We start from the raw sequence: 24577 nt of genomic DNA, 5'->3' as shown, positions 1-24577 counted from the left end.
ACATGAGAAATTGTTATGCCACAAATGTCCATTTTGGGAGAAGATATAAATGTTCATAACATAAATATTTGAGGTAAAAACTGCTTACTCAAAAGTAAGCCCTAACCTGCATTTCAGCTTTTCAATATAACTATTTCTAAGGTCTCCTATGTGTTCTTTTTTATCCACATTTTTCGATGTGTCCATCTATAGAAAAAATTTACATGTACTACTTTCCTCAGGTTAGATAAAAAGGGGATATTTACTAATATGGGAGCTACATTGCTCGAGAAGTTAGAAAAAATTACATTCCTCAGTTAAAGAGCAGGTATGCTATAATCCACACTTCCTAAATGAGGTCCATAGTGCTGAATAGTGTTACAAAAAATGAGTACTACAGTCACACCAGTTAGGGAAAAGATGGGTTAAACAGGTTTCTTCACTGCAGAATTTTTAAGTCTTATGTCAGTGTGCATTGTAGCAGTCCAAGATTGTGTGGGATGTTATATAATTTATTTGACTAGGGTACCTTTATATATGAAGAGCAGGTAGAACATAGAACATTTGGCCAATTTATAAATTTATGTTAACAGTGGAGGAAATTCAAAAGGAAAGTCAATGTAAGAAGATCAGTTAGAATCAACACCTAATAGATTCCTCAAATTTTGAACAGTGGTTTTCAAACATTTTTACAAAAGAATTGGTAAAATGAATCTTCATGTTTTTAAACTGACATCTAAAAATTTTACCCGAAGTTTAAATATTTGCAAAAGATTGATTTCCTTATCTACGTTTATTATATATTTGTAAAAACGCTGGAACTACTGATTGAGCTCATTTATGAAAATGTCTATTAATGTAACCTAATTGTCAAAGTTAGTATTCAGTGTGAAGACAATCAAATCAGACTTACTTTGTCAGAAAATGTTGGGCTTAATTTAATTCAAATAAATGTGTTAAGTTGTGCCTGTGCTGGCCATCTCATCCCTGAATTATAATTCTAAGGTAGGTTGACAGGCAACCAAGCCTCAGAGCTTTATGATGAGTTTGTTGTCTTGATAAAATAAGGTAAGGTCCCCAACAGTATTTCTTATAGAAATTCTCAGCTTTGCTCTCTCCCTCTCAGGCGATTGCATTGTCTCTTTGGCCCTTGGGAAAAGATTTTCACCCTCAGGTGATGGGTGGATGGCTAAGGCAATCCTTTTTTTTTTTGGTAAAGCAGAAAAAAAGCAATTGTTAAAGAGGAGAAGCACTACAGTAACAGATCCACACACATTCTTAGGCAAACTAGTTTAGAAAGCTAAGGATCTGTAGATTCCCTTAAAGCTACCCACGCTTGTTACTCCTAGGAAAATTTTCTATATAGCTGGATGCTGTTTGAACTAGATACCTCTGTTACTCTAGGCTTTAAACTATGCTATCCAGCAGCCAAAAGGTAACTATGCCTGTTTAAATTAAAATTACACTAAAAATAGTTTCTTAGGCAAACTAGACATATTTTAATTGCTCAAAAGCCAGTGGTTATCATACTGGATAGTGAAACTATAATACATTTCCATCATCACTAAAAGTTTATTTGGACAGTATTGTCCAAACAATGTAGTATAAACCCACCTGACTATTTTTCAAAGACCAAATGGAAGAGGGTGAAGAGATCCCAAAACAGAAGAAAGTGCATAAAAATACTTAAGAATTCAAATCCTATGTTTTGCCTGCCTACAAAAACACTTTCTCCTCCAATCTGCCAACGAGGACTCTAGGGTGTACAACTTAATAGTATAGTACACAAAATTTGAATGTATAGTTTGAGAAGTTTTAATTTTTTAACAGTTATTTTGAATAATCAAAGTATAATAAAATCCAGGGTCAATTTTTCTAAGGCAAATAAATTACAACTTGAGATGAATTCCAGAAAACTAGGGGAAAATTCAAAATACTTAAATTCTCTATTCTAAGGAAAAATAAGTTACTTACATGTTGTAATGCTTTCATTGCCTTCAACTGAGGCTCAGCCCAGGAGAAATATCTCAGTAAATCAACCACCTGAAAGCAAAGAAATGATTTAGCTCTAATGACAATGTGCTTACAAACATTTCTGCAAGGTTTATTTCAGTACTTAGAATTACTATTCAAAAGGTGTTCCTGAGCCCACATGATGAGGGGTAAGCATGGCACCAGAGTTTACACTGTGTTAATAGAGTAGCCACATGCAGATACTTAAATTCAAATCAACTGAAATAAAATCAAACGAAAAATTCAGTTCCTTACTGGCACAAGCCACAGTTTAAAGTACTCACCAGCCATAGAAGCTGGTAGCTACCATAAGGGATAGTGAGGATAGAACATTTACATCATCACAGAAAGTCTTGAACAGCACTCATTTAGAAATAAAGAAAAGTATGAGATACAGGAAAAAGAAGGAAGGTTGGAAAACTACTAGATGCAGATAAAATGTCAGCTTAGGAATATACAGATATATCATGAATGGAAAACTTTAAAAATTTAGTGGAGAGTGACAGTTTTAATCAATCACAAAGTTTAGTGTAGGTCCACTAACTTCCACTCTTTTACTTGAATCTGGAGGGCATAATACTCACATTTATACTACAAGTCTATTCCCTAAAATAAGGCAACACCATGAATTACTCCAGCTTTTAAATGATAGGTCATTTTGAGAGCACAGAGCGTCAGGCTCTCTCTCTCACGACCAGTGCACTTCAAACAAATGAGGGAGATACTGAGAGACGGCTAGTAAGAGCTGAGCAGGGAATCAAGATCACAGCAATCAAGTCTCTGCGCGGTCACTGCCACCCTGGTTCACTGCCCCAAGGACACTCCAGAAAAAAAGACAAAAAACAAAACACCCTCAAGAAGAGAGTGTAATAAAATGTGGGTTAATAAATTATTTTACTGTGCACTCCTGAAAATGTATTTAGGTCTCAATTATTCTACAAAGGAAGATTAATGCTATAAACAGGAGAGGTATATGTAGAAGAGTAAAAATATTTCTTTACTCCTGTTAAAGAAACAAAAACAGCAAATAAGTATTATGCATACTTTCTAGATAATTTGGTAAGAGTGTATTGTATGTACTTACTTTTATGGGAATAATGTTTTTAATAGTAAATGCTACCTGGCACTTTACTTTACCAGCCATGAAACTTCACAAACTATCATGTCTGATACACACACACACACACACACACACACACACACACAAATCTTCACTATAGAAAGTAGGCTTTAGAAGGTCACACCCTCAGAAAGGGGCATAACCACCAAGGAAAGTTTTCTACAAAATTTCACACACACACACACACACACACACACACCACCAAAGAATACCTTTCACCTGTGAGAAATTATAAATCTTTTCAAAACATTTAAATGAAAAAAAGCACATGGTGATTTTGAAAAGTAATAGCTGAAAAACAGTCATTAAACAGGCAGCAACACGCAAATCATACGGTAGCTTTTAAGGATTTCGTAGGCAGCACTTCTACAGGGTTAAGCTTCAAGCTTTGAACGTCTTGAAATATAGATGAAAAGTTAGAGCATTTACTAACTCAATCTGTAGATTCACACACTGTCTACCTATCTACATTCCTACCCTTTCCCAGAACTGTTCTCCAGATGTATATTTCTATTTCTGCCCTATTTTCCTATCAAGTATTTTCCAAGTGTCCCTCAGAAATCTGGCTTCTGTATGTGTGTGTGTGTGTGTGTACATGCATACATATTTTTTTTAAATTAGCAAACTCCCCCTAAAGTTGGGTAACCATTTTCACTAAACTACCATTGGTCCTCTGGCAGTTATTGAAACTACTTATTAGATACTGTACTATTTTTTCTTATTGCTAAAATTTTCACTTAGTGGCTTCAAATAAAATATTTCACCATTTATTCAAGTTTTCTTTTATAATATGTGGTAAATTTTGCATTACTGACTTTTAAGTACTATACAAATTTGAGTGTGTTTCCCATTAGAGATTTATAAATTTATGATACTGTGCCCAGAATGATAAACACTTTGAACTGCTGTTTTTTATACTGCACTTTAAAATCATGTTAACATGATACTGTGGTGAAAGAGGTTATGTTTATTAAATACCCAAACTCTAAATTCTGTCAAGTTTTCTACCAAAACTGAAAGCTTCTAAAGTTCCTGAATAAACACAGCAATAAAATAAAAAGCAATTCTGACCTTCACCAGCAAATAAATAGACCTTAAGCAGAACATCATGGAAAAAAAAAACACACTTTTGCTTAAACAAAACAGGAATACCTGTTCACTTGAGAAATATCCATGCACATATTCAATTGCTTTTAATTTGTACTCTGTCAACACAGCCTAAAAAACATAGAAAAACAGCATTAATTATGTAAACAGAACAGTCATTTGCATATAACAAAAATGCCTAAGCAACTCAAAACAGTGGAAGACCTTTTTCAGCCCAGCATGCAGAGGCAGCTAGAGTGACTGTGGTAACATGACATTCTACCTTTCCAGGTTCCATGCTATAAGGGATACATTGAGACATCAGGAAAACATCCTGGGCCTCCCTACTCACTCCTACACAGAAAGGGAACAGAATTATAATGGATAGGATTTGACACTGTAAATGCAATCAGAGTTTCAGAGCATCCCCAATTCAACCAAATTGTCATTTTTAAGAAGCTTAAATGTATCAGACATTACTCATCCATCAGACAATTATTACTCATCTATTATGGGCTAAGTGATAGAGAAATAGGAATAAGACAAGGACTAGTCGAGACTCAGTATTTCTACAGGGATATGAGAACCCAAGGAGCCTGAGAGCCCTGAATTCAATCTGTGCACCTGCCACTAACTGGCAGTGTGGCCTTTTAATTTCCGAGCGCCTCCTCACCCATAAAAGGGAACACCATTCACTACCCACCTCAGAGCTACTATGATGATTAAAAGTCAAGAACAGATATGACACATAATAGGTATTCAGTAAACAATGGTTCCTTTCCTTACATGGCATCTATCAGTGGGAAATTCAGTTAGAAGTCCAGTGGCCTTAAACCAGCACCATCTAGAACTGACTGAAATCATGTATGCAATCCTCGCGACTCTTTGCCGAGCTTAAAGATGGAAACAGACTATCACAATGTGGTAACTACTAATCATTAAAAATCAACTAATCCCTTTGCTTTTACTATAAAACAATGGTATTTGTACTTTCCACATATTCTGCTAGGAGAAAATACTATAACCAGTCAACTAAGAAAAATATCCAAAGTGCTCAGTTTAATTTTCATTGAAGAGGAAGATGGTATTTTGGATAATGTACTCTTAGAAGTTTGATTATCATTACTGAACACAGTCAAAAGCAAGTTCTGGACAAAACCCTGGATTGTGTTGATGCCAAGACCTGTCTCAACTCTTCCATCAGTGCCTGAGAGCCTGCTGTACCCCTAGGCACAGCAGCATGGCACTCTGGAGTCAGACTGCCTTTATCTGAACATTGGACCTCCCCCCTATTTACCAGCTGGGTAACTCTAGCTCGTTAAGCTCACAGAGACTAGGTTTGCCATCTGTAAAATTAAGAGCAGAGTACCTACACCTCGTGGGTTAGGAGGATCAAATCAAATAGCACTTAGAAAGTGCTTAGAACAGGCACATACTGTAAGTGCTCGATAATTATGGCTATTATCATCATCTCCTTTTTGAAAAGCAAACTCAATATTGCCTTTTCCCCTTTCTTCCCCCTTCCTAGTGTCTTCTTACACACCTTTGCTTAAAGGACATTAGTGACAGCCAGTATTACCTATGGACCCATGGTGATACTCATGAAGAGATTCCCTGGCTAAAAACTGACTTACATTTACAAAGTCTAAGAGTAACTTAAAAAAACAAAAACAATAGTAACTCTCATATTTAGATATGCCTGTTTTTATCCCATTTTAATAGACTAAGACAATGTTGATGCACCTAATTATTTGGCATAGAAAGCAAAACACATTTTGTTTGTAAACCAGAAAAAAAGGAAAATTTACTATTCCCCGCATTAGTATTTACCATGTGATCTTTTCACAACTTAGAATGGAAGGAATATGCAAAATGACACCGTATAGCTTCCAACAATAGAAATCTACTGGTTAACCTGAATACACAAATTATTTTCTCATAAACAGTAGTTAAATTATTATCAGCTTATGAATAAATTTTGGCAAATCCTAAACATGAGCTAGCAAGCTGACATTTTATTGCAAATGTTAACTGTGCAAACTGGGTTTGCAAAAGCAGAAATTCTGTTCAAAAAAGAACAGTCAATATTGTCTAATATGCAAATTTCACTTCACATGCAAACTTGAAAAAGGAAAAAGCTTTATAAAGGATGACGAAAAACATCTTCCGTTACAGAGAATGAAGAAAATTAACATGTCCACTGGCAATTTTATTAATAATTTCATAAGTTGAAATAAATAAGCACCAGAGCACAAGGTAACAAATCCTTCCAGGTCAGTGAAGGGTCTTCAAGGTGTGGAAATGAGATAACTGCCCAGAAGTTCTAAGCAAAGGACCCTCTATTAGCATAAGAGTGTTAAATGCTTTCAGTTATAATTAGGTAAACTCTTACTTTTGCTGTCGAGGTACTGTTACGCTCAAGGCTACATTCCAAATTTTTTTGCTGTCTGATTCATTCTGGGAGTCTACATACAATGGCCTCAAAAAGAAGCAAAAACTTGGAAAGCAGGAAAAGTTTTGGAATTCAAGTTATTGAAGCCCATTCCTGAGATCATCATGACTTTAAACTTAACGCCACACTTCATTAGAGCAATAATTTTGTCCTGCCCAGCTGCCCAGGCAACATTATACTCTGCTAATCCTCAATGTGAAAAATATTTCATAATAACTACCACTTTTAAAAGAACTTTCTCCATGTTACCGAAAGATGAGGAAATCGGTTCAGAAATATTAAATCACTTATCCAAAAGTACAGGAGCTATTAAAGATTTGTAGAGCCAGCTTCGGAACGGAGGACTCTGAATATAATTTCCATAATACCGCACTGATTCACAAGGTGTTTATAGCGTTAACATGATTTCTATTTGTACCACGAAATGTATCAAGATATAAGCTCCTACACTATACGTTAAAACTCCAACCAACTTTGCAATCCTAAAGCCCGTATTTTGCACAATCTGCACGCACTTCTTCAAAGAGAATAAACCATAAGAATTCGTAGCTCACAGAATGATTTAAGGAATTAAGTGTAATTACCTTTCTAATTTCATCCAGCACCGTTTCAAAGGACTTTTTGTCCATCTTGACTACTCTCTCGACGTGGTTATAAGTTATACTTTCAATTATAAAACGTTCATCCCTGGTCAGCTTCGATAGTAAAAATGGTTATAGCTGAGGAGAAAAAGACTCCAGGAGCAGGAGAAAGGATGCGAAGAGGTAGACAGTACTTCAAACTCTGCAAAAATTTCTAAAAACGGAGAATTATAAAAACTTTTTACTAAAATCAAAAACCATCAAGCTTCCCCAGCGTTTTTACACAAAGCTTCAGGACACCCCGGGGAAGAGTCGGGTCCTCTCTGAGTCCTGCAGAGAAATCCGGGTTTGGCGGCGAGGGCTGAGAGTCGGTCTCCTGCAGCTGAAGGCCAGGCGCCACCGGGGGTCGGTCGTGAAGCCTCTTTCCTGGGTGGAGCGGCGGGGAGAGCAGGGGCACCTGCGCCCCGAGTCCCGCGGACGGCGAGGAGGCAGGCACTGGCCTCTCCGCCCGCACCGGCGCTTCAAAGGCCGGCCCTCACCGCCACGAACCTGGACTCATGGCCCGGCTTGCGCTCACCCCCAGCAGCTCCGCCGGACTCCTGGGTCCCACAGCCCGGGCAGCGGCGGCCTGGCAGGCTCTTTGTTACCAACTGCCACAGCTTCCGGGAGCGGATCGGCGGCCGGAGAGCACCGGGAGCCGGGGCCAGGGGGACACAGTCTCGGGCAGGGGGATTCTGGAACACCGCAGCGCCACCACTGCCAGGAGCCCTTCCCGGTTGCCCCTACGGTTCCCACCGGCTCATGTGGGCCTTCAATGAAGCACGTCGCGCGCGAGTAAACTCAACGCTGCGCCGCCAGTTTAGGCCACTCTTTCCTGGAAGCCAAAGGAGGGGTCCTTGTGTGGGAACATAGGTGTCAATAGAGTATGCCAGACTAGCCCGGAATCCGATACGGATGAAATCCTCTGCAGAACCTGGAAGTCGGTTTTGGAGGGTCACACCCCGGTGTCTTGGGTTTGTGTGTGTGAGCTACTGCTTGATCAATCTGAATTTGAAAAGAATCAACGTCGAGCGGTTAAGGCACAGCTATGGGTGCCCTTATTTTGGCGGACAGGAGAAGTCCTCGGCGTCGACCTCCCCTAGGGGCGGGAAAGGGTGGTCACTGGGTCAGCCCACGCACGTGATCTGGGGGCGGGGACCCAGGAATTGTCTGGGAATCCGAGTTCTAATTTTTTTTTCGCCCTTTTTCTGTGCTCCCTTCCTGTTCTCAAACCCCGTGCATCCAGGGGGCACGATTGGAGGTAATAGCTTCGGCCCAGGGGCCGGACGCTCTGTGCATCAAGAACCGTGTGGACCTGAGGCTGTCCGGCTGCCCCCAGCCGCTTGCGGAAACTCCGGGTCGGGCTTCTTGTTTCGTCATGGCGAGATTCTGGTTCTGTGCAGCTGGCGCAGGCTTCTTTCTTGTATATCTGGTTTTGCATTCGCGTTTTTGTGCCTCCCCGGTGAGTTGAATTGTGAGGAAATGGTTGTTGGGTGTGTGGATACACTTTTGAGAGGCGACGCTGCCCTCCTGGGGTGGAGGTGGTGGGCGCACTAGCTTGTCTCAAACTTGGGGAGTGGGGGAGCGGAACCCCCAGGTGTTGCCTTGTCTCTTAGTGTTAAAATGTACAGAGGGTCCCTGACCTGTGATTTTTCTACTGTATGATGGTGCCAAAGCGATACGATTCTAGACACTGTTCATCCACGGGCTAGCGCTGTACAAGTATGCTACCTCTCTCTCAGCATGCTAGGTGGTTCTCCGTCAGCCACAGGATCAGGAGGGTAAACCACGGATATTATATGTTAATAGTATATTGTACTGTGTTGCCAGCACTTTTTTTTTTTTTTTTTTTATATTGTGTTTTCGAGTCCCATCATGTCTTTTAAACGCACATCTGTGTCTTTGCTCTGATGAGAAGAGGAAGGCTTCTTGAGATGAAGGGAACTCCAGATAATTGCCCAACTGTAGGCTAATGTAAGTTTTCTGAGCACGTTTAAGATACGCTAGGCTAAGCGATGCTGTTGGGTAGGTTATGTGTAGTAAATGCGTTTTCGACTTACCATATTTTCAATTTATGATGGGCTTATCGGCATGTAAGTCGAGGAGCATTTGTGTATAGTACACCGACATGTTCCTTATTTTCTCTTCTTTCCCTGCTCCCACTATATTCTCAAATAGTTTGCAGATTTGTATTGTGGTTGCCTTGGTTTTTAAACATATAAGGCCATTTTTTCCCAATCATTTCTGACCTTTGGGTCAGATGTCAAGACATGCGTAAAACCTTTTTTTCCTTTTTTAACGTAGACGGTAAACTGAATCTTAATCTTCTGATTTCATTTAAGGTTTTCAGGGAGTTTGTTTTTCAAATTTCCTGGAGAACTGAGGAAATTCTTTACCGCCTGGATGTGAGTTGGCCTAAGCATTCAGAATACTTTACTGGAACAACATTTTGTGTTGCAGTTGACTCCCTGAATGGACTGGTTTACATAGCTCAAGTAAGTAAAATCAGTATTAAAAAAAAAAAAATTATGAACACAAAGGAAACAATAGCCTGTTTTACTGTACTAAGTAACTATATACATTTATATTATGCCAGTTGTGGGATTTGTTTTTTGAATTGGTTTCAAGTGAGTATTTTGGCTTCGAATGTGGTAGATGTTAATATTTTTAGGTTTTGAAGCTGGATTTTTAAATGTTACTAATTTCCTTGATTAACCTTTAATTTTTGTTTCTCCTTGCCAAAATAAAGATTACTTCCTTAAAACTGATCCTATCTAAGCAGTTATTTTTGTATACCTTCAGAGAGGGGATAACATCCAAAAGGTATTAGTGTTCACAGAGGATGGATATTTCCTACGATCCTGGAATTACACAGTTGACACACCTCATGGTATGTTTGCAGCCAGTACACTACATGAACAATCTGTCTGGATCACGGATGTAGGAAGTGGTATGTGTACTAATATCTATTAAATTATCTTGCTAGAAATTACATCTTTGCTCATGTTCTTGCTTGTACATTTTAAAATCAGAGTTACCGAATCTAGTCATAATTTCTTTAATGATTCATGAAATCACTTATTTCTAAAAATATAGTGTACTTCTGTAGAATTAAGACATTTAATAAGGCTATAATTATCATGATCCTTCTTTTAACTTGGCAAGAGTCTATTCCTCTTTAAAGCATCAGTTGCTCTTCTCAGATTAAATAAGTCTAACCTCTTCTATGGAGTCAAATAAAATGGTAAGCTTTAAAAGCCAATGAATGAAATCCTTGCTTCTCATTTTCCTTTACCAGTTTTCTTTCAAAAGAGATTGTACTAAGAAACCAGAATTGCTTTGTTGCCCAACACTGCTGGTGTTAACCCTTCTGAAATCCCACTGACTACCGCATGGCTGAAATCTTCCTTCCATCAAATATTTTAGTATAATGTGCTGAAAAACAAAGTAACCACAAGTTGAACTTACAGCTGTGGAGATAAATTTTCAGAGGTAGCTGTTTGAATATACTTGTGGCTTAAAACAAGACAGTACCAGAGATAACCTGGCATTATCGGTAACGAATGGGATCAAAAAGACAATATTTGTACTATTCCTTGGCCCAGTTACATTCATATCTTGAGGGACATCCTATTTCCCCAGATCTGGCAATTCACATGCTATTTTGGAATTAATGAGGCTTCAGTTTTTATAAAAAGTGCGATTACCACGTCTGTTCTTAGAACCCAAAAGGTTTCTGAGCCTCAGCCAATGCCTTATATATGTCAAGCTGTACTTTGGATGGTAAGATTAGATTTAAACCAAAAAATCTGGATTACCTCTGAGTTCATGATAATAAAATTTGAACTATTTCACTTTTTTTTTTTTAGAATTCACTGTTAAAGGCCTTTATTTTTAATTGATACCATTCATGTGATTTTAAAAAAAATAAAATACTTCACTGATTCCAGAAATAAAAAGAACACACATGCTCTCTTCATTCTTTCCAATATAGCTTTTTTTTCCATGCACAGATCTGAAGACAGTTTTTGTATTACTTCCCATTTTTCAAAGGAATAAATTCCCTTTGATAAAAACATGGCTGCAAATCAGCCATTTAAAAAAAGCCATTACTAGTATTCTGTTCTTTTTCTAGTTCATTAGAAACTTTGGAGGTTGCTTTCTTTAATGTTTTATTCTCTTATTATTGCTACAAACTTCAGCGAAAGCTTCCAAATCAAGTATAATAATAAATAAAATTTTCAAAATAGAATTGTAATGCAAGCTAATTCACTTTTATTTCCAGTAAGCTCAGTGTATCCAGTTTATCTTTTGAACAACTACCAGTTACTGGTCTTGGTATGCCTTCACGTTGATTTTGGTTCACTGCTTTGTGGTTTTTCCCTATTTGTTAATATTCTGCTTTATATTTTTGCTTCTAAGATAATTGTAACCCAAAGAAATTTTAATGTGAGAAGATAGAGACTAGTGATTTGGAAAGATTTATTCCCTTCTTAGGAAAGAAAACTTAATGGGTTGAATTTTGAATTTGTTTCCACTTGTAGAAAATGTAGTTTATTATTTTTTTAAGTTTTTATTAAATTTATTGAAGTGACATTGGTTAGTAAAATTATATAGGTTTCAAGTGTATACAATTCTATAAAACATCATCTACATATTGCTTTGTGTGTTCACGCAGTCAGTTCTCCTTCCATCACCATAGATTTGACCCCCTTTAACCTCTTCTACCACCCTCTCTTTCCTTACCCTCTGGTAACCACTAAACAGTTGTCTGTGTTTGTGAGTTTTTGTTCATTTGTTTGTCTTGTTCATTTCTTGTTTTCCTTTTTGTACCCCACATGAGTGAAATCATATGGTTCTCAACTTTTTCTGTCTGACTTATTTCACTTAGCATGATAATCTCAAGATCCATCCACATTGTTGCAAATGGCAGTATTTCATCTTTTGTTGTGGCTGAGTAATATTCCATTGTTTATATGTACCACATCTTCTTTATCCAGTTTCTGGGTATATTATTCTTGACTAGTATTTCTCTCTTCCAATAGTTTGAATGTTTGATTCCACTCCTAGCTTGTTGAGTTTCTGTTGAAAAGTCTGATGATAATCTAATGGGCTTTCCTTTGTAGGTTACCATCTTTCTCCCATGAGAATTCTTTCTTTTCATTAATTTTTGACAGTTTCAATATAATGTGCCTTGGAGAGGCCTTTTAGGATTGAAGTAATTAGGTGTTGCTTGTTTCTTGGATTCAAGGATCCAGTTCTAAACAAGTATTGGGACGTTCTCGTCAACTGTTTGAATAGGCTCTCTCTGTGTCTTTCTCCCTCTCTTCTCCTTCTGGTATACCTATTATTCATATATTGCTCTTTCTGATGGCGTCAGATGGTTCTTGTAGAGTTCTTTCATTTCTTTTAACTCTCAAGTCTCTCTCTCCTTCCATCTGTGTCATTTCCAGATTTCTGTCTTCCATATCACTAATTCTTTCCTCCATCTGGTCAGCTTTATTTCCTAAGCTGGCTGTTTCATTCTTCATCTCTTTTATTGAGTTCTTCAGCTCCAGAATTTCTGTTTGGTTCTTTTTTAAAATTTCAGTCTCTGGTAAAGTATTCATTTTGTTCATTGATTTTATTTCTGAGTTCATTAAACTGCCTATCTGAGTTTTCTTGCATCTCGTTGAATTTTTTCAGAACCGCAATCTTTAATTCTCTGTGATTTAAGTCTCACATTTTCATGTCTTTAATTTTATTTTCTGGAGAGTTGTAATTTTCTTTCTGAGCTGCCTTTGTTACCTTTGTTGTTCATGGTAATTGATGGGTTATTTCTCTTCCTAGGCATCTACTGGAATGAATTCTGCAGCTGGTTGATAAGAAGGGGTTTTTCTTTTGTTTTCCAATAGTTCTGGAGCATTTTATTTTCTTTTGCCCTGTTCTGGCTTCTTGCATGGTGGGAGATTTCCTGGGGAGGTGGGCGTCTCCTCTGTGAACAGGTCACCTTGGTCTCAGGGCACCACCCCCATGGGAGAATGTGGGGGCGATGGAATTCTGAGCCCCTGATATCTTGATGTTGTCCCTGTAGCTAGAATCACAGCTGTGAACCTCAGCAGCCCTGAGTACCCCCACTGCGATCAGCTCTTAAAGGTGGCTATGCCATGGTTGGGGAGAGGCGGCTGGTCTTTGTTCTCCTCTTGGTAATGGTGACTGCCAGACCACAGCTGCCTCACTTGAACATCTCCTCCCTTATCTCTGAGATTAGCCGCAGTGTGCCGTTCAGGAACTGTTTCTCCAGTTCTCAGACTGTAGATACTCTGCTCTTTAACCCAACAACTGACTGCTACAATTTCTTCTGGGGCCCACTACTAACACTGGGAGGGTGCAGTGAGGAGAGCTCTGGGAGGGTGGGGGTAGGTGGCCAGGCCCCCTGGCTTTGTTTCCTGCCTGGCAGTGAGGGCTCCTAGACCACAGCTGTCGCAGTCCTATATTTGGTCTTTGCCCCAGGGTCTCGGCCCCATCACTGTGTTCAACCGAATCAAGCTGATCACTTAGGCAGGATTGTGGGCCATAGACAGTGCACCTGCGGTCTCAAGCCTCCCCTCTCCCAGGACTGCAGTGAGCTCTGTGGCACCCATCTGGGCACTTCTCCCTTCCCTCCTCCTGTTTGCCCCAATTCACCCACCTTCAGATGTTTCGATGTATGGATCTCTCAGGCGTCTGTGTGTGTGTTGTGCAGAGATTCCTATGGCTGTTCAACTTCTTGTAACTTCAAGATGAGAGATCAAGGGGGACACCTCATGCCACCATTTTTCTGATACCCAGAAAATGTAGTTTAAAAAAAAAAATCTCTATTATAGACCACTTTTTTGTTGACCTACTGAAATTCGAGATCTGCACTTGAACGAGTGCAATAACAGTTGTCAGATATAAATTGTTCCTTTTCCAGTTCCTTCTTGATTTCCTTTTACAAGTAATGCTTATTCAAGGTAATAAGATTAAAACAGAACATGGTGTGCCAATAATTTAACATGAGCTTTCTGTGTGAGGAGTCAGCTTTTTTAGTTTTATTTCTTTCAATTTAGAATCTACTTATTTTGGAGTACCTAAGATTTTACTTCATAAACATATTTGGCTACGACTGATGAAGAAACTCTATTACTTATCAAATACAACATTTAATTATTTGAACCTATTCACTTTTTTTTTTTCTATTCACTTTTTATTACTGTTTAATTCTGTCAATTTTTGCTCTCAGCTTACAGTTGGCCCTTGAACAACATGGGTTTGAATTACACAGGTCCACTTATATGCAGATTTTCCCAATAAATATTATAAATGTATTTTCCTTATGATTTCTTAATAACATTTTCTTCAGCTTTATTGTAAGAATACAGTATATGTATAATACATATAACATACAAAATATGTGTTAGTTGACTTTTTATGTTATTGATAAGTTCCAGTCAGCAGTAGGCTATTAGCAGTTAAGTTTTGGGGGTGTCAAAAGCTATACATGGATTTTTCTACTGTGCAGTTGTTGGTACCCCTAACCACCTTCCCCCCATCCCCTGTTGTTCAAGGGTCAACTGTATTTGAAAAACAGGAATGTTTGTACAGTGGTTATATTTGTGAAATGTGCATGTCTTTATAGGATTCTATGGTCATACTATTAAGAAATACAATTCCTTCGGTGATCTTGTTCAAGTCTTGGGTACCCCAGGCAAAAAAGGCACTGGTTTGAATCCCTTGCAGTTTGATAACCCTGCAGAATTATATGTAGAGGACACAGGAGATATTTACATTGTGGATGGAGATGGAGGATTGAATAACAGATTGATCAAGTTGTCCCAAGGTACGTGACTTAATTTTATATGATATTATAAGAATATTATTTAATAAGTTGGATTTAATTTGATACTTGGTATAATATTGTAACTGTTGTATATGAATGTGGGGACAGAGCCAGGAGTGCAGTTTCCAGGCTCTCGGCCTCACGTGGAAAGGTGCTCACTTGGGTAGTAAATGGCCATCAACTGTGATTGGATGGCCATCAGCTGTGGCTAGTTGGCTGTCAGTTGTAACCAGTGAGCCATTGGCCACTAATATAACTGCTGTGGCTATGCTAGGAGACAATGGGGGCTAGCAAGAAGATGGTGGCTGAACTAGCAAGAGCGGATTGCAGTTAGGACGGCGGGTTGTGGACAGTGTAGCTCCTGCTTCCTGTGTCTCCAACCCAGCCGCCAGCGAGAATATAGTGGCACGAATCCCGTATCTGTGGCTCCGTGGGTGTTCCTTTTTGGCCTCACCATATCCTTCATTCTTGTGTGGGGAGCGGGACCAGAGACCCCGCATGCTGCCCCACATGACACATCGCGCAGTGAGCAGGGTCTCCCACATGACTCCCCACACGACAATGAATCTGTGTATAAAGGGCTCATGTGTATTCTAGGGCAAAACCAAAACAGATCCGTGGGATGGCCAATAATTAACGATTCTGACAATAGACTTGCTTCTTCACCAAAAGCTAGGCGTTTCCTTTGAAATGAACAGGAGGCAGTATGAGAACTGATAGTGGGCTCAAGAAATAAGTGGTTATTCTAGCCAATTAAGAGTTGGGGGATTAGAAACCTGGCATCCCACAGCTGCAGGTACCTTGCAGGTTGATTGATCAGCAAATATTTTATTGAATTCCCTGCTTTGCAACCTCAGTAGTACTTTAGGTGCAGGTTTATTAGAAATGAAACAGTTAAATGCTACTATATGCTACTGATTGTTAATAAGATGAATAAAATTGTAAAAGAAGATTAGGAGGAGAAACAACTGTTGACCGGAGAAGTAGGACAAGACTTCATGAAGGAAATAGTTCTTGCACTAAACTGATTTTGAGGGGAGGAGAGCGGGATGGGAGGAGGGTTCACAAGCCTTTCTCACACAAAGTCTGCAGGTGATAATAGCAGGTCTTTTTTAGGAACGGAGCTTAGGATGCACTTTTGAATAGTAGAAAATAAGATTTGAGATATTCTTGAGAGCTTATGTTGTGAAAATTTCCCAAGGCCAAGAGACCAAAGAAAGAGTCTGACAACCTCAGCATTACATCAAGAGTTTAAGGGAACTTACATAGGAAGGACATCTTGGGCGGCAGCAAGATGATGTGGATGTCCCCTAGGCTGCATGGCAGGTGCTAAAGAATTGTCTATAATGGGATAGTGCAGGATAAGTAGGTGTACTGGTGGTGACCTGTCCCAAATAAGGGGTCAAGGCCTCACGTGTGGAGGGCAGAGCAACTGCCTGTTCCAGGAACCAGCCTTGGGGTGCGGGGAGGGGAAGATCAGACAGTCTCCCAGGGGATTTATGGGAGGTGATCTCTGTTCTGGCCCAGATCTAGCGCATGGGTCGTGTCATGGAACAGTCTGTCTTCCACAGCATATCTAAGCCATAATATGAAGCCATAATTTTGCCTGTAAAGAGTCTCTGAGGTTTTTTAATAGAAAAGTGATGTTACAGAATTTTTACAAGACAGTATGATATCAGGATATATTTACAGTAAGCTCTGTCATATGGAGGTTATGTAGTTATATGTAGCTATTTTATCATCTAGTAACTGAATTTGTTTGGTGACAGTTAAAGGGAGGTGAGGTGGAAATAAAGTGAGAATCAAAAAAATTATGAAAGAAAGAACCAGATTTAGGAGACAGATTGAATATAGGTGCACTAGTTTCTTGTGGCTGCTGCAATGAATTGCTACAAACTGGCTTAAACAGAAATTTATACTCTCGTGGATTTTGGAACCCAGAAGTCTAAAATCTTTAGGGTGGGCCATTCTCCTTCCAAAGGCACGAGGGGAGAATCCTTCCCTGCGTCTTCCTGCTTCCGGTGACTCAGACATTCCTTAGCTTGTGACAATGTCACTCTAGTCTCTGCCTCTTTCTTCACATGGGCTTCTTCTCTCTGTATCTCAAATCTCCCTCTCCTTTCTCTTATAAGAAAACTAGTCATTGAATGAAGAGTCCACCCTAAATCCAGGATCATCTCATCTCAAAATTCCTAACTTAATTATATCTGCAAAGACCTTATTTCCAGTAAGGTCACCTTCATAGTAGTTACTGGACATATCTTTTAGGGGGCCACAATTCAACCCACTACAGGGTAATAATAAAGGAGATAGACTATAAAAACGTAATGTGAATATTTAAGCTCAGAGGAATGGTAATACCAAAGAACATGTTAGTTGGGAAGGGGAACCAGTTTGAGGGAGAGGTTGACATGAACCCTAAACAATGATTTTGAAATAAATATTTTTTTTTTTATTGGGGAACAGTGTGTTTCTCCAGGGCTCATCAGCTCCAAGTCAAGTCATCGTCCCTCAATCCAGCCGTGGAGGGCGCAGCTCAGCTCCAAGTCCAGTCACTGTTTTTAATCTTCAGTTGCAGGGGGTGCAGCCCACCATCCCACATGGGAATCAAACCGGCAACCTTGTCGCTTAGAGCTGGCGCTCTAACCACCTGAGCCATCCGCCCCCCCCCCCACACACACACACATTGGAAGCTCAGCGGCAGCTCACTGTCCCCAGTCTAGTTGTGGAGGGTGCAGCTCATTGGCCCATGTGGAAATTGAACCAGCAACCCTGCTGTTCAGAGCTCACGCTCTAACCAACTGAGCCATCCACTCGCCCCTAAACAATTATTTCAAGTTATGAAAAATTCACTTGGAGATAATCATTGAAGAAGTATTATAGAGTAATTGCTTGAAACAAGGGATTTTGGTGGTGTGTTTTTTTGTAAAGCATAAGAATTAGGCAAATGGGTATATAAACAAAGTGAGGAAAGAGGTTATAATTGAATAATTTGCTATAACATAATTTGCTATAACCTATGACATAAAATAGAATATGCAAATGCATTAGGTATTCTGTATGTTGCTCTGACCATATATGTTTACCATTTGTAGATTTCATAATGCTTTGGCTGCATGGAGAAAATGGGACAGGGCCTGCTAAGTTCAACATACCTCACAGTGTTACAGTGGATTCAGTTGGTCGGGTAAAAATACAGTGTCGTTTGTCTGGAATTGTGTGCCTGAATATGTTTATGTGTGTCTAGGTGTGTGTATCTGGGCTTGTATATAGGGATCTTGGTGCACCTGTGTGTGTCTGGACATGTGGATATGCATGTGTGTCAGTGGATGTGTATATCTGGGTATGTCTGGACAATTCCTTCTGGGCTGGGTATACCCACATATTCCGTTTAAATATTTGATTCCTATAATGAAGGGAGTTCCCAAATACTCAGAAATCAGCAAAATAGATTTCCTATGTCACTTAAAAGGCAGAAGGAACAAACGATGGAACAGAGCATAAGTGAAGTTATCTTAAAAAAAAAAAAAAAAGAGTTGCGCTCCTACTAGGAAAACTACTATGAGTATTCAAATATATTTTAAAATCTAGAATGAAACTAAGTTAATTCTAGAATGTATTGATCAAATGGGAGATGGAAGAGGTTAATCTTGGAAGCTTAAAAAGCAGCCATCTGGGCATACTCTTGATTTTACTAGCTGTACTTTTTTAGGGAGCAGAAAGCTATAACCAACAAATTACAATCCATTTCTTATTTTTCTGCCCCTGTCTACTATGACCTCTTTTACTTCTACACACCTTTAAACATGCATATCACTTCTTTGGGGTTACCATCCTATAACCAAACCCAAAATGTCTTCTATTAGTTTCTCCTGTTTTCCTATAGTAGCCTGTACTTCCCCCTTACAGTAACTATCATGCTATAATAGAGCAATTTAATTGTCTCCGCTAACATAGTGTAGGCTGTATGAGGGCACATGCTGAATCTCGTTAGCCTTATATCTAGTGTCTAGCACTTGGTAGTCGTCTAATGTATATTTGTTAAATGACTAATGTCTTGGTGCACAGTGGATGCATCAGACTATCTTGGCTTCATGCCATTAGAAATTTAATCCATTTCCACTTCTCATTCTGCGCTCAGCAAGCAACTTTCTGGATTATGATTTGGCTTCCTATGTTGACAAAGTGAGGATGTTTTGATCATAAAATTTTCAAGTGTTTCCCATCAAAAATAGGAAGGTAGCTGAACATTTGAACTTTCTATGTAAATTGGGAACTAGAAAGTTAGAATTCACTATTCTCCTCATGGGATAAGAACAAGATCAAGTTTCTGAGCATCCAATACCCAGGTCAGTTCAACATGGTGACGAACATCCTTTGGAGCGAGGCCTTGGAGATCATTTCATAGGGATACTCTGGCATTACTGAGTGAGGAAAAACAAAAGAGTTATTTCTACACACTTGGTGTTTTTATAACAACAGCAATGCTACTCAAAGCATTTTACATGATTAATTCATTTAATCATCATTCCAACGCTATATGAAAAGATAATTAGTTCCAGAGTTAGACTTGTTTCTTAGACAAGATTTCTCATGATCAAAATCCACTGAGTAGGGAAAATAATGCTAACAATCTGAAATGTCTTTCAGTCCTAGGGACTAAACTATATTTCTTCCTTGGTCACTAAGATAGTAATCCCAAAAATCTTTAAGGAAACCCATCCTTAGTAAAGAATCATATAGATCTGGAAAAGATCTTGAGAAATTACTTAGGGATCAATAGCCTTTCTAAAGACTATTGCAGTTAGTCTTTATTTGTTTCTGACTGGAGATGAACTCACACGCACTGAAAAAGATATAGTCAGGGTTACCCTGAACAAATAGTTCCTGAATCCACAACCCTAAGAAATCTGAAGATCCTGACGTGGGGAAGTGGAGGTCAGTAGGGTTGGCCCACGCTTCCAGTCCATTCTTACATAGCTCTCTACAGCCCTAGCCACATCGTTCAAAGCCATTTCACTTTATGTATGCCATAGGTTGCAGAGATCAAGTACAATACTTGAAATGCCATTTAGAATGTACCTTCCTGTTTTAGAAGGACAGTTTCCTTACTAACACATCACAGCCAATAGCAAACCTAAATTAAAGCTATTGTTAGCCTGCTATCATTCTTTGTGTGTTACTAGAATCTCCCAAGCTTCCTCTTTAAGTGCTTTGGCACTTTGGACATAGCTCGGTTACAGCAGTAGAGTTTTAATGATATTGATTGCAGTGTGAATGAATACCTGGCTTCCCCTGAGCTTCAGTTCTTGAGGAGCAAGGATGCTTTTCCTTGTCTTTGTTGTATTACCTGGCCCAGGAACTGACAAGTTGGAAGTACTCCGTGACAGTGAGTGCTGGTTAAAGGAATGAAAGAATGCTGTTGCTTCAGTATCTACAAATCCTCTGTGTTATATTGGAGTGCTCCAGTTTTATAGTTATCCAAATGTTTAGTCTAGCAGTCAAAGCATTATAGGCTTTGGGTTAATACAGATGGCCATAAATAGTTCTCCCACTTGTAAGCTAACCTCAAACATGATATTTTAACCTTTCTGAACTTTAATTTCCTATCTGAAAATGGGGCTTTTAAGACCTTATTCTTTGGGGTCCTCTGAGTACTAAATGAGATAATGTATGTGAAATTAATGAAAATAAACATTCATCCTCTCCCCTTCTTTTTTTCTTCTTCTCATTATGATGTGGATCTTTCCCAGTAAAATTTTTTTTCTGTTTCAGGTGTGGGTTGCTGACCGAGGAAATAAAAGAATTCAAGTATTTGATAAAGACAGTGGGGAGTGGTTAGGAGCATGGAATAATTGTTTCACAGAAGAGGGACCTTCCTCAGTCAGGTAATTGCTTTTTAAAAAAAATTTAAAATGCTTGTTTTATTTGCTTTATGTTAGCTTCTCTGAAGAGCTAGCTGAAAGTTTAAAATATTTATCGTTAATTTTAAACAGTGAAAGGGGAAGGAACCAAATATGCAGAGAACATGTAATCATATTTCAAATTCCAGGCAGCTGCACTGCCTGTGCACTGTGTGACCCAAATATTGCAGGTGTTGTATGCTGGACCCGCCCTACAGCCTTTTCCCATATTATTTTTTTTTTATTAAACTAATCTTTGGGTATGTCTGTCATCACAAATCTCGTTCCCTCATCAACAGAATTAGATCAATTTAAAATTCTTTTTAAAAGAACTCTTCAACACTCGTCTGGCCTTCTCTCTGAGTCCCTCCAATTCTTGCTTTTGGTGACCCTTTGTTTACGATAGCCAGCTCCCATGCCTAACCCTCAAACACACCCCTATCACTGTATCCCTTGACTCACTTAAGGTTTCATCATGGTCTCGTCATGGTCCCTATTTTGCCCTCCTATTTTCATCTCTTAACTATTTCTTCATTGTTTATTCTCCCACTAGAATATAAAGGCAAAAGAAAGTAGATATTTAGGTTTCTTGCTCACAACCGTATTCTTGCTACCTTGTATAGTGTAGGCACATTAGGAACTCAGTATTTATAGAACAAATGAATCAATCCAATAAGCAGTTTGGTATATAAATTCATGAAACACTGTGACAGGTTTTTACTTGTTTTTATTGTTGTTAGGAGTGTGTGTGTGTGTGTGTGTGTGTGTGTGTGTGTGTGTTACATTGTAAATATATTGGAGGCAATTAAAATCCAATCCAGCATATTATGAATCTGGAAAATGTGTTGCAAATAATGTATCAAACAGAAAGGTCAATAAAATAACTTTAGGAAAGGAAAAACCTTCAACAAGTGAGTGCCTATTATTGTTTAGCATTGTAGGGGATAAAAATGTTGAGAAAGTAAACACTTATGTTAATTCTGCATATATTTGTTATGCAATGTCTTTCTCCTTAGATTTACTCCTGATGGGAATTACTTGATTGTAGCCCAGCTGAATCTTAGCAGGCTCTTGTTTGTGGCAGCGCCCCCTGTAGGAAGCATTGGCAACTGTACTGTGATCAGCTCAATCCAATTAGCAGATCAAGTTTCACCTCATCTCTTAGACGTCAGTGGGAAGACTGGAGCAATCTATGTAGCAGAAATTGGAGCAAAACAAGTACAAAAATATGTCCCTTTGAATAGCTATTTCCCTTCATCCCATTCATAATGTTTCTTTCCCTGGAAATCTTTCAAGTGAAAGTTCATATTTTCAAATTCATTAAGTGTTTAAAAAATAATGTTCAAGCACAGGAATTTCTTTCTTTACTTTTACGGTACATGGTATCAGAGAAGTTTGTTCTTATATCATTGAGAATCATATATGTTGTTGCCATTCTTGTGACTTAATTTTACTTGTAAATACATAAGGGTGTTTTAATAAAAGAAATGTAACTGTAAAAAAATGGGGTCAGAAAGAGGAACTAAGGTTGTAACCTACTTCTTTGTCCTGAAAGACTAATTCTCCCTTTTGAGGGGCGGTGGGGAGAAAAAGGAATACAAGTGGGTTTTCAGGATAATTTATTGAATTTTATGTGAAGAACTGCAAAGCCCCAGTTTGTTCATGTTATATCAGATGAACTGCTTGAGAGATCAAGTCAGATGGGCTCTTGATTAATGAGTCCTCAGGGAATGCTAGGTCCTGAAGATTCCAAACTGGAGAGACAGGGTTTATGTGTGTGCCTTGTGAGTCGCTAACAGACAACACAGTGACAGCAGTGCACAAGTGTGGTGGGACTTTGGGAGGAGGAGCATCACATGGCAGGGAACCATGGAGACCTGGCAGGGAAGCCCACTGGGGCTCCTGCTTGACGAACTGAGCAGGGGAAACAATGCGGTCCAAGTAGACGAGTTCCAAAGTGTTATGAACTTGCTGTAAACTCTGGGAGGCTTTCTTTGAAAGGTCCCACTTGGCTTTCGTCCTTTAGCTGTCAGATACTCTCAATCTTCACAGGTAGGAATAAAATGGCTACTAGCATCTAAGCACTTTATCAAAAAGGATTTTTACTAATAACTGGATTTTTTTTTTATGGTAGCGTTAAAGATAGGGCCTCTCCGCAGTGTCTCCTTACTTTTTATTGTTTAACGTGAACTCAGTGCATTCCTAACATTTGTCTACCTCAAAGAACTTTTAGGATGATTTACATAGGGATGTGTGCCAAACACTGAGCTAGTAAAATGAATAATTTCCTGCCTTTCTATGTTTATGTCCCCTTGTCACTTTGGTCTGAATAATTGGCTTTCCAGTTATGACCATTTTTTTCAGTGTGTTCTAGATTCTGATGGAAGCTGGCCATGTTATGGTCTCTCAGATCATTCTTCCTCTTCCCTTCTATTAGCCTTCCTTTTTATCCTAGTGTCTTACTGTAAATTGTGTAGCACATGAGAAGTCTTGAGCTGAATTTTCTTATCACTTACTATGTCTGGAGTCTGTCTTCCAGACCTCCAGGAACTCACTTTTTTGATGCTTGGATCATATCTTGATGGAGTTAGGAAGGTAAATCTACCAACAGGAAATCCTGTCCCGTGTTTCAAGGCCATTGATATGTGTGTTTGTGCCACTGATCAAGCTGTATGATCCTAAATGAGTAGCCTTAGTTTCTGTTCAGTAAAACAGGAATGCCGTTCTTTCCTCCTTCAGGAATGCTGTGAGGATCAGACGTGCAGTAGGTACGTGTGTGCCCTTTGAAACCTGTAATAGCGCCAAGTAAATTAAAGGCATTTTATTATGGAAGGTCCTTCTAAACTTACCATTTACTTGATATTGTCAGGTTTGCCTGAATTTTGTTTGCACTTATCGCTTTTATCAACACGTATCCTTGTGAACTTTATTCAGTTTAGCCAATATAGTTCATTGATTTGGATGAAAGAAAGTAATTCGAGGGTTTTTGTTGTTGTTGTTGTTCTGTTTTCAAGCCAGGACAAGAAGTACAAATGTCTCTTTAAAGGAATGCAGGTTAGGTAAACTGGTTTTTGTCATTTCAAAAATGTTTTATTTATTTTATGCCAGATTGTTATAAAACGTTTAAAATATTACTTCTATGTATCTTGCTAAAAACTTATTTTATAAACATAATAGTAATCAAGTTATTTCATTTTTTTCTTTTGGATTAATTTGTTAAATGGATGAGAAATATTTTGTATGTTCTATTAAAAATACACATTAAAATTTTGGAAAGAAAAGGCAATATTATGTGGCTCTCTAATTATAGTTTTGTTTTATTGTTATAAAAGCAGTTTATACCTTCTTACGTCATTGAAGAATTTCAACAATCATGAAATCACAGGTTGATGCTGAGAATATCTTCTCCTTTTTAAATTTTATTTATTTATTATTTCAGGAAAAGAAAGTACACACTTGAGAGGGAAGTGAGGACGAAACTCGAAGAGCCAGTGGCTCTGAGGAAATCCCTCCCAATCAAGGGTATTTATACCCCCTGGGGCGGGAATTGGTGATGTCCCATTG

At 38.7% G+C, this 24577-nt stretch overlaps 2 protein-coding genes across 2 annotated transcripts in view; one reads left to right on the top strand and one right to left on the bottom strand.

The window, feature by feature from the left end:
• The window catches only part of PROSER1 (proline and serine rich 1), a 33363-nt gene extending 25271 nt beyond the window's left edge, over positions 1 to 8092 (bottom strand). The window contains exons 1-3 of the mRNA XM_019753569.2: positions 7235 to 8092; positions 4265 to 4330; positions 1954 to 2022 (exon numbers count right to left, since the gene is read on the bottom strand). Coding sequence (XP_019609128.2) covers positions 1954 to 2022; positions 4265 to 4330; positions 7235 to 7279 — 180 coding nt within the window. The 5' untranslated portion in view covers positions 7280 to 8092. The remainder of the gene's footprint in view (positions 1 to 1953; positions 2023 to 4264; positions 4331 to 7234) is intronic.
• Positions 8093 to 8425: 333 nt separating this feature from the next.
• Positions 8426 to 24294, top strand: NHLRC3 (NHL repeat containing 3). Its single transcript, XM_019753563.2, has 7 exons — positions 8426 to 8732; positions 9613 to 9765; positions 10073 to 10220; positions 14910 to 15110; positions 18206 to 18297; positions 20886 to 20998; positions 22030 to 24294. The coding sequence occupies exons 1-7, from the start codon at positions 8649 to 8651 to the stop codon at positions 22280 to 22282; spliced, it is 1044 nt and encodes a 347-aa protein (XP_019609122.2). The 5' UTR covers positions 8426 to 8648; the 3' UTR covers positions 22283 to 24294.
• Positions 24295 to 24577: the final 283 nt, after the last annotated feature.

The sequence above is a fragment of the Rhinolophus sinicus genome, linkage group LG04 (genome assembly GCF_036562045.2).
Source record: "Rhinolophus sinicus isolate RSC01 linkage group LG04, ASM3656204v1, whole genome shotgun sequence".
Taxonomy (NCBI): domain Eukaryota; kingdom Metazoa; phylum Chordata; class Mammalia; order Chiroptera; family Rhinolophidae; genus Rhinolophus; species Rhinolophus sinicus.
The sequence above is the reverse complement of the archived record's forward strand: the minus strand, read 5'-3'. Positions and strand labels throughout refer to the sequence as shown.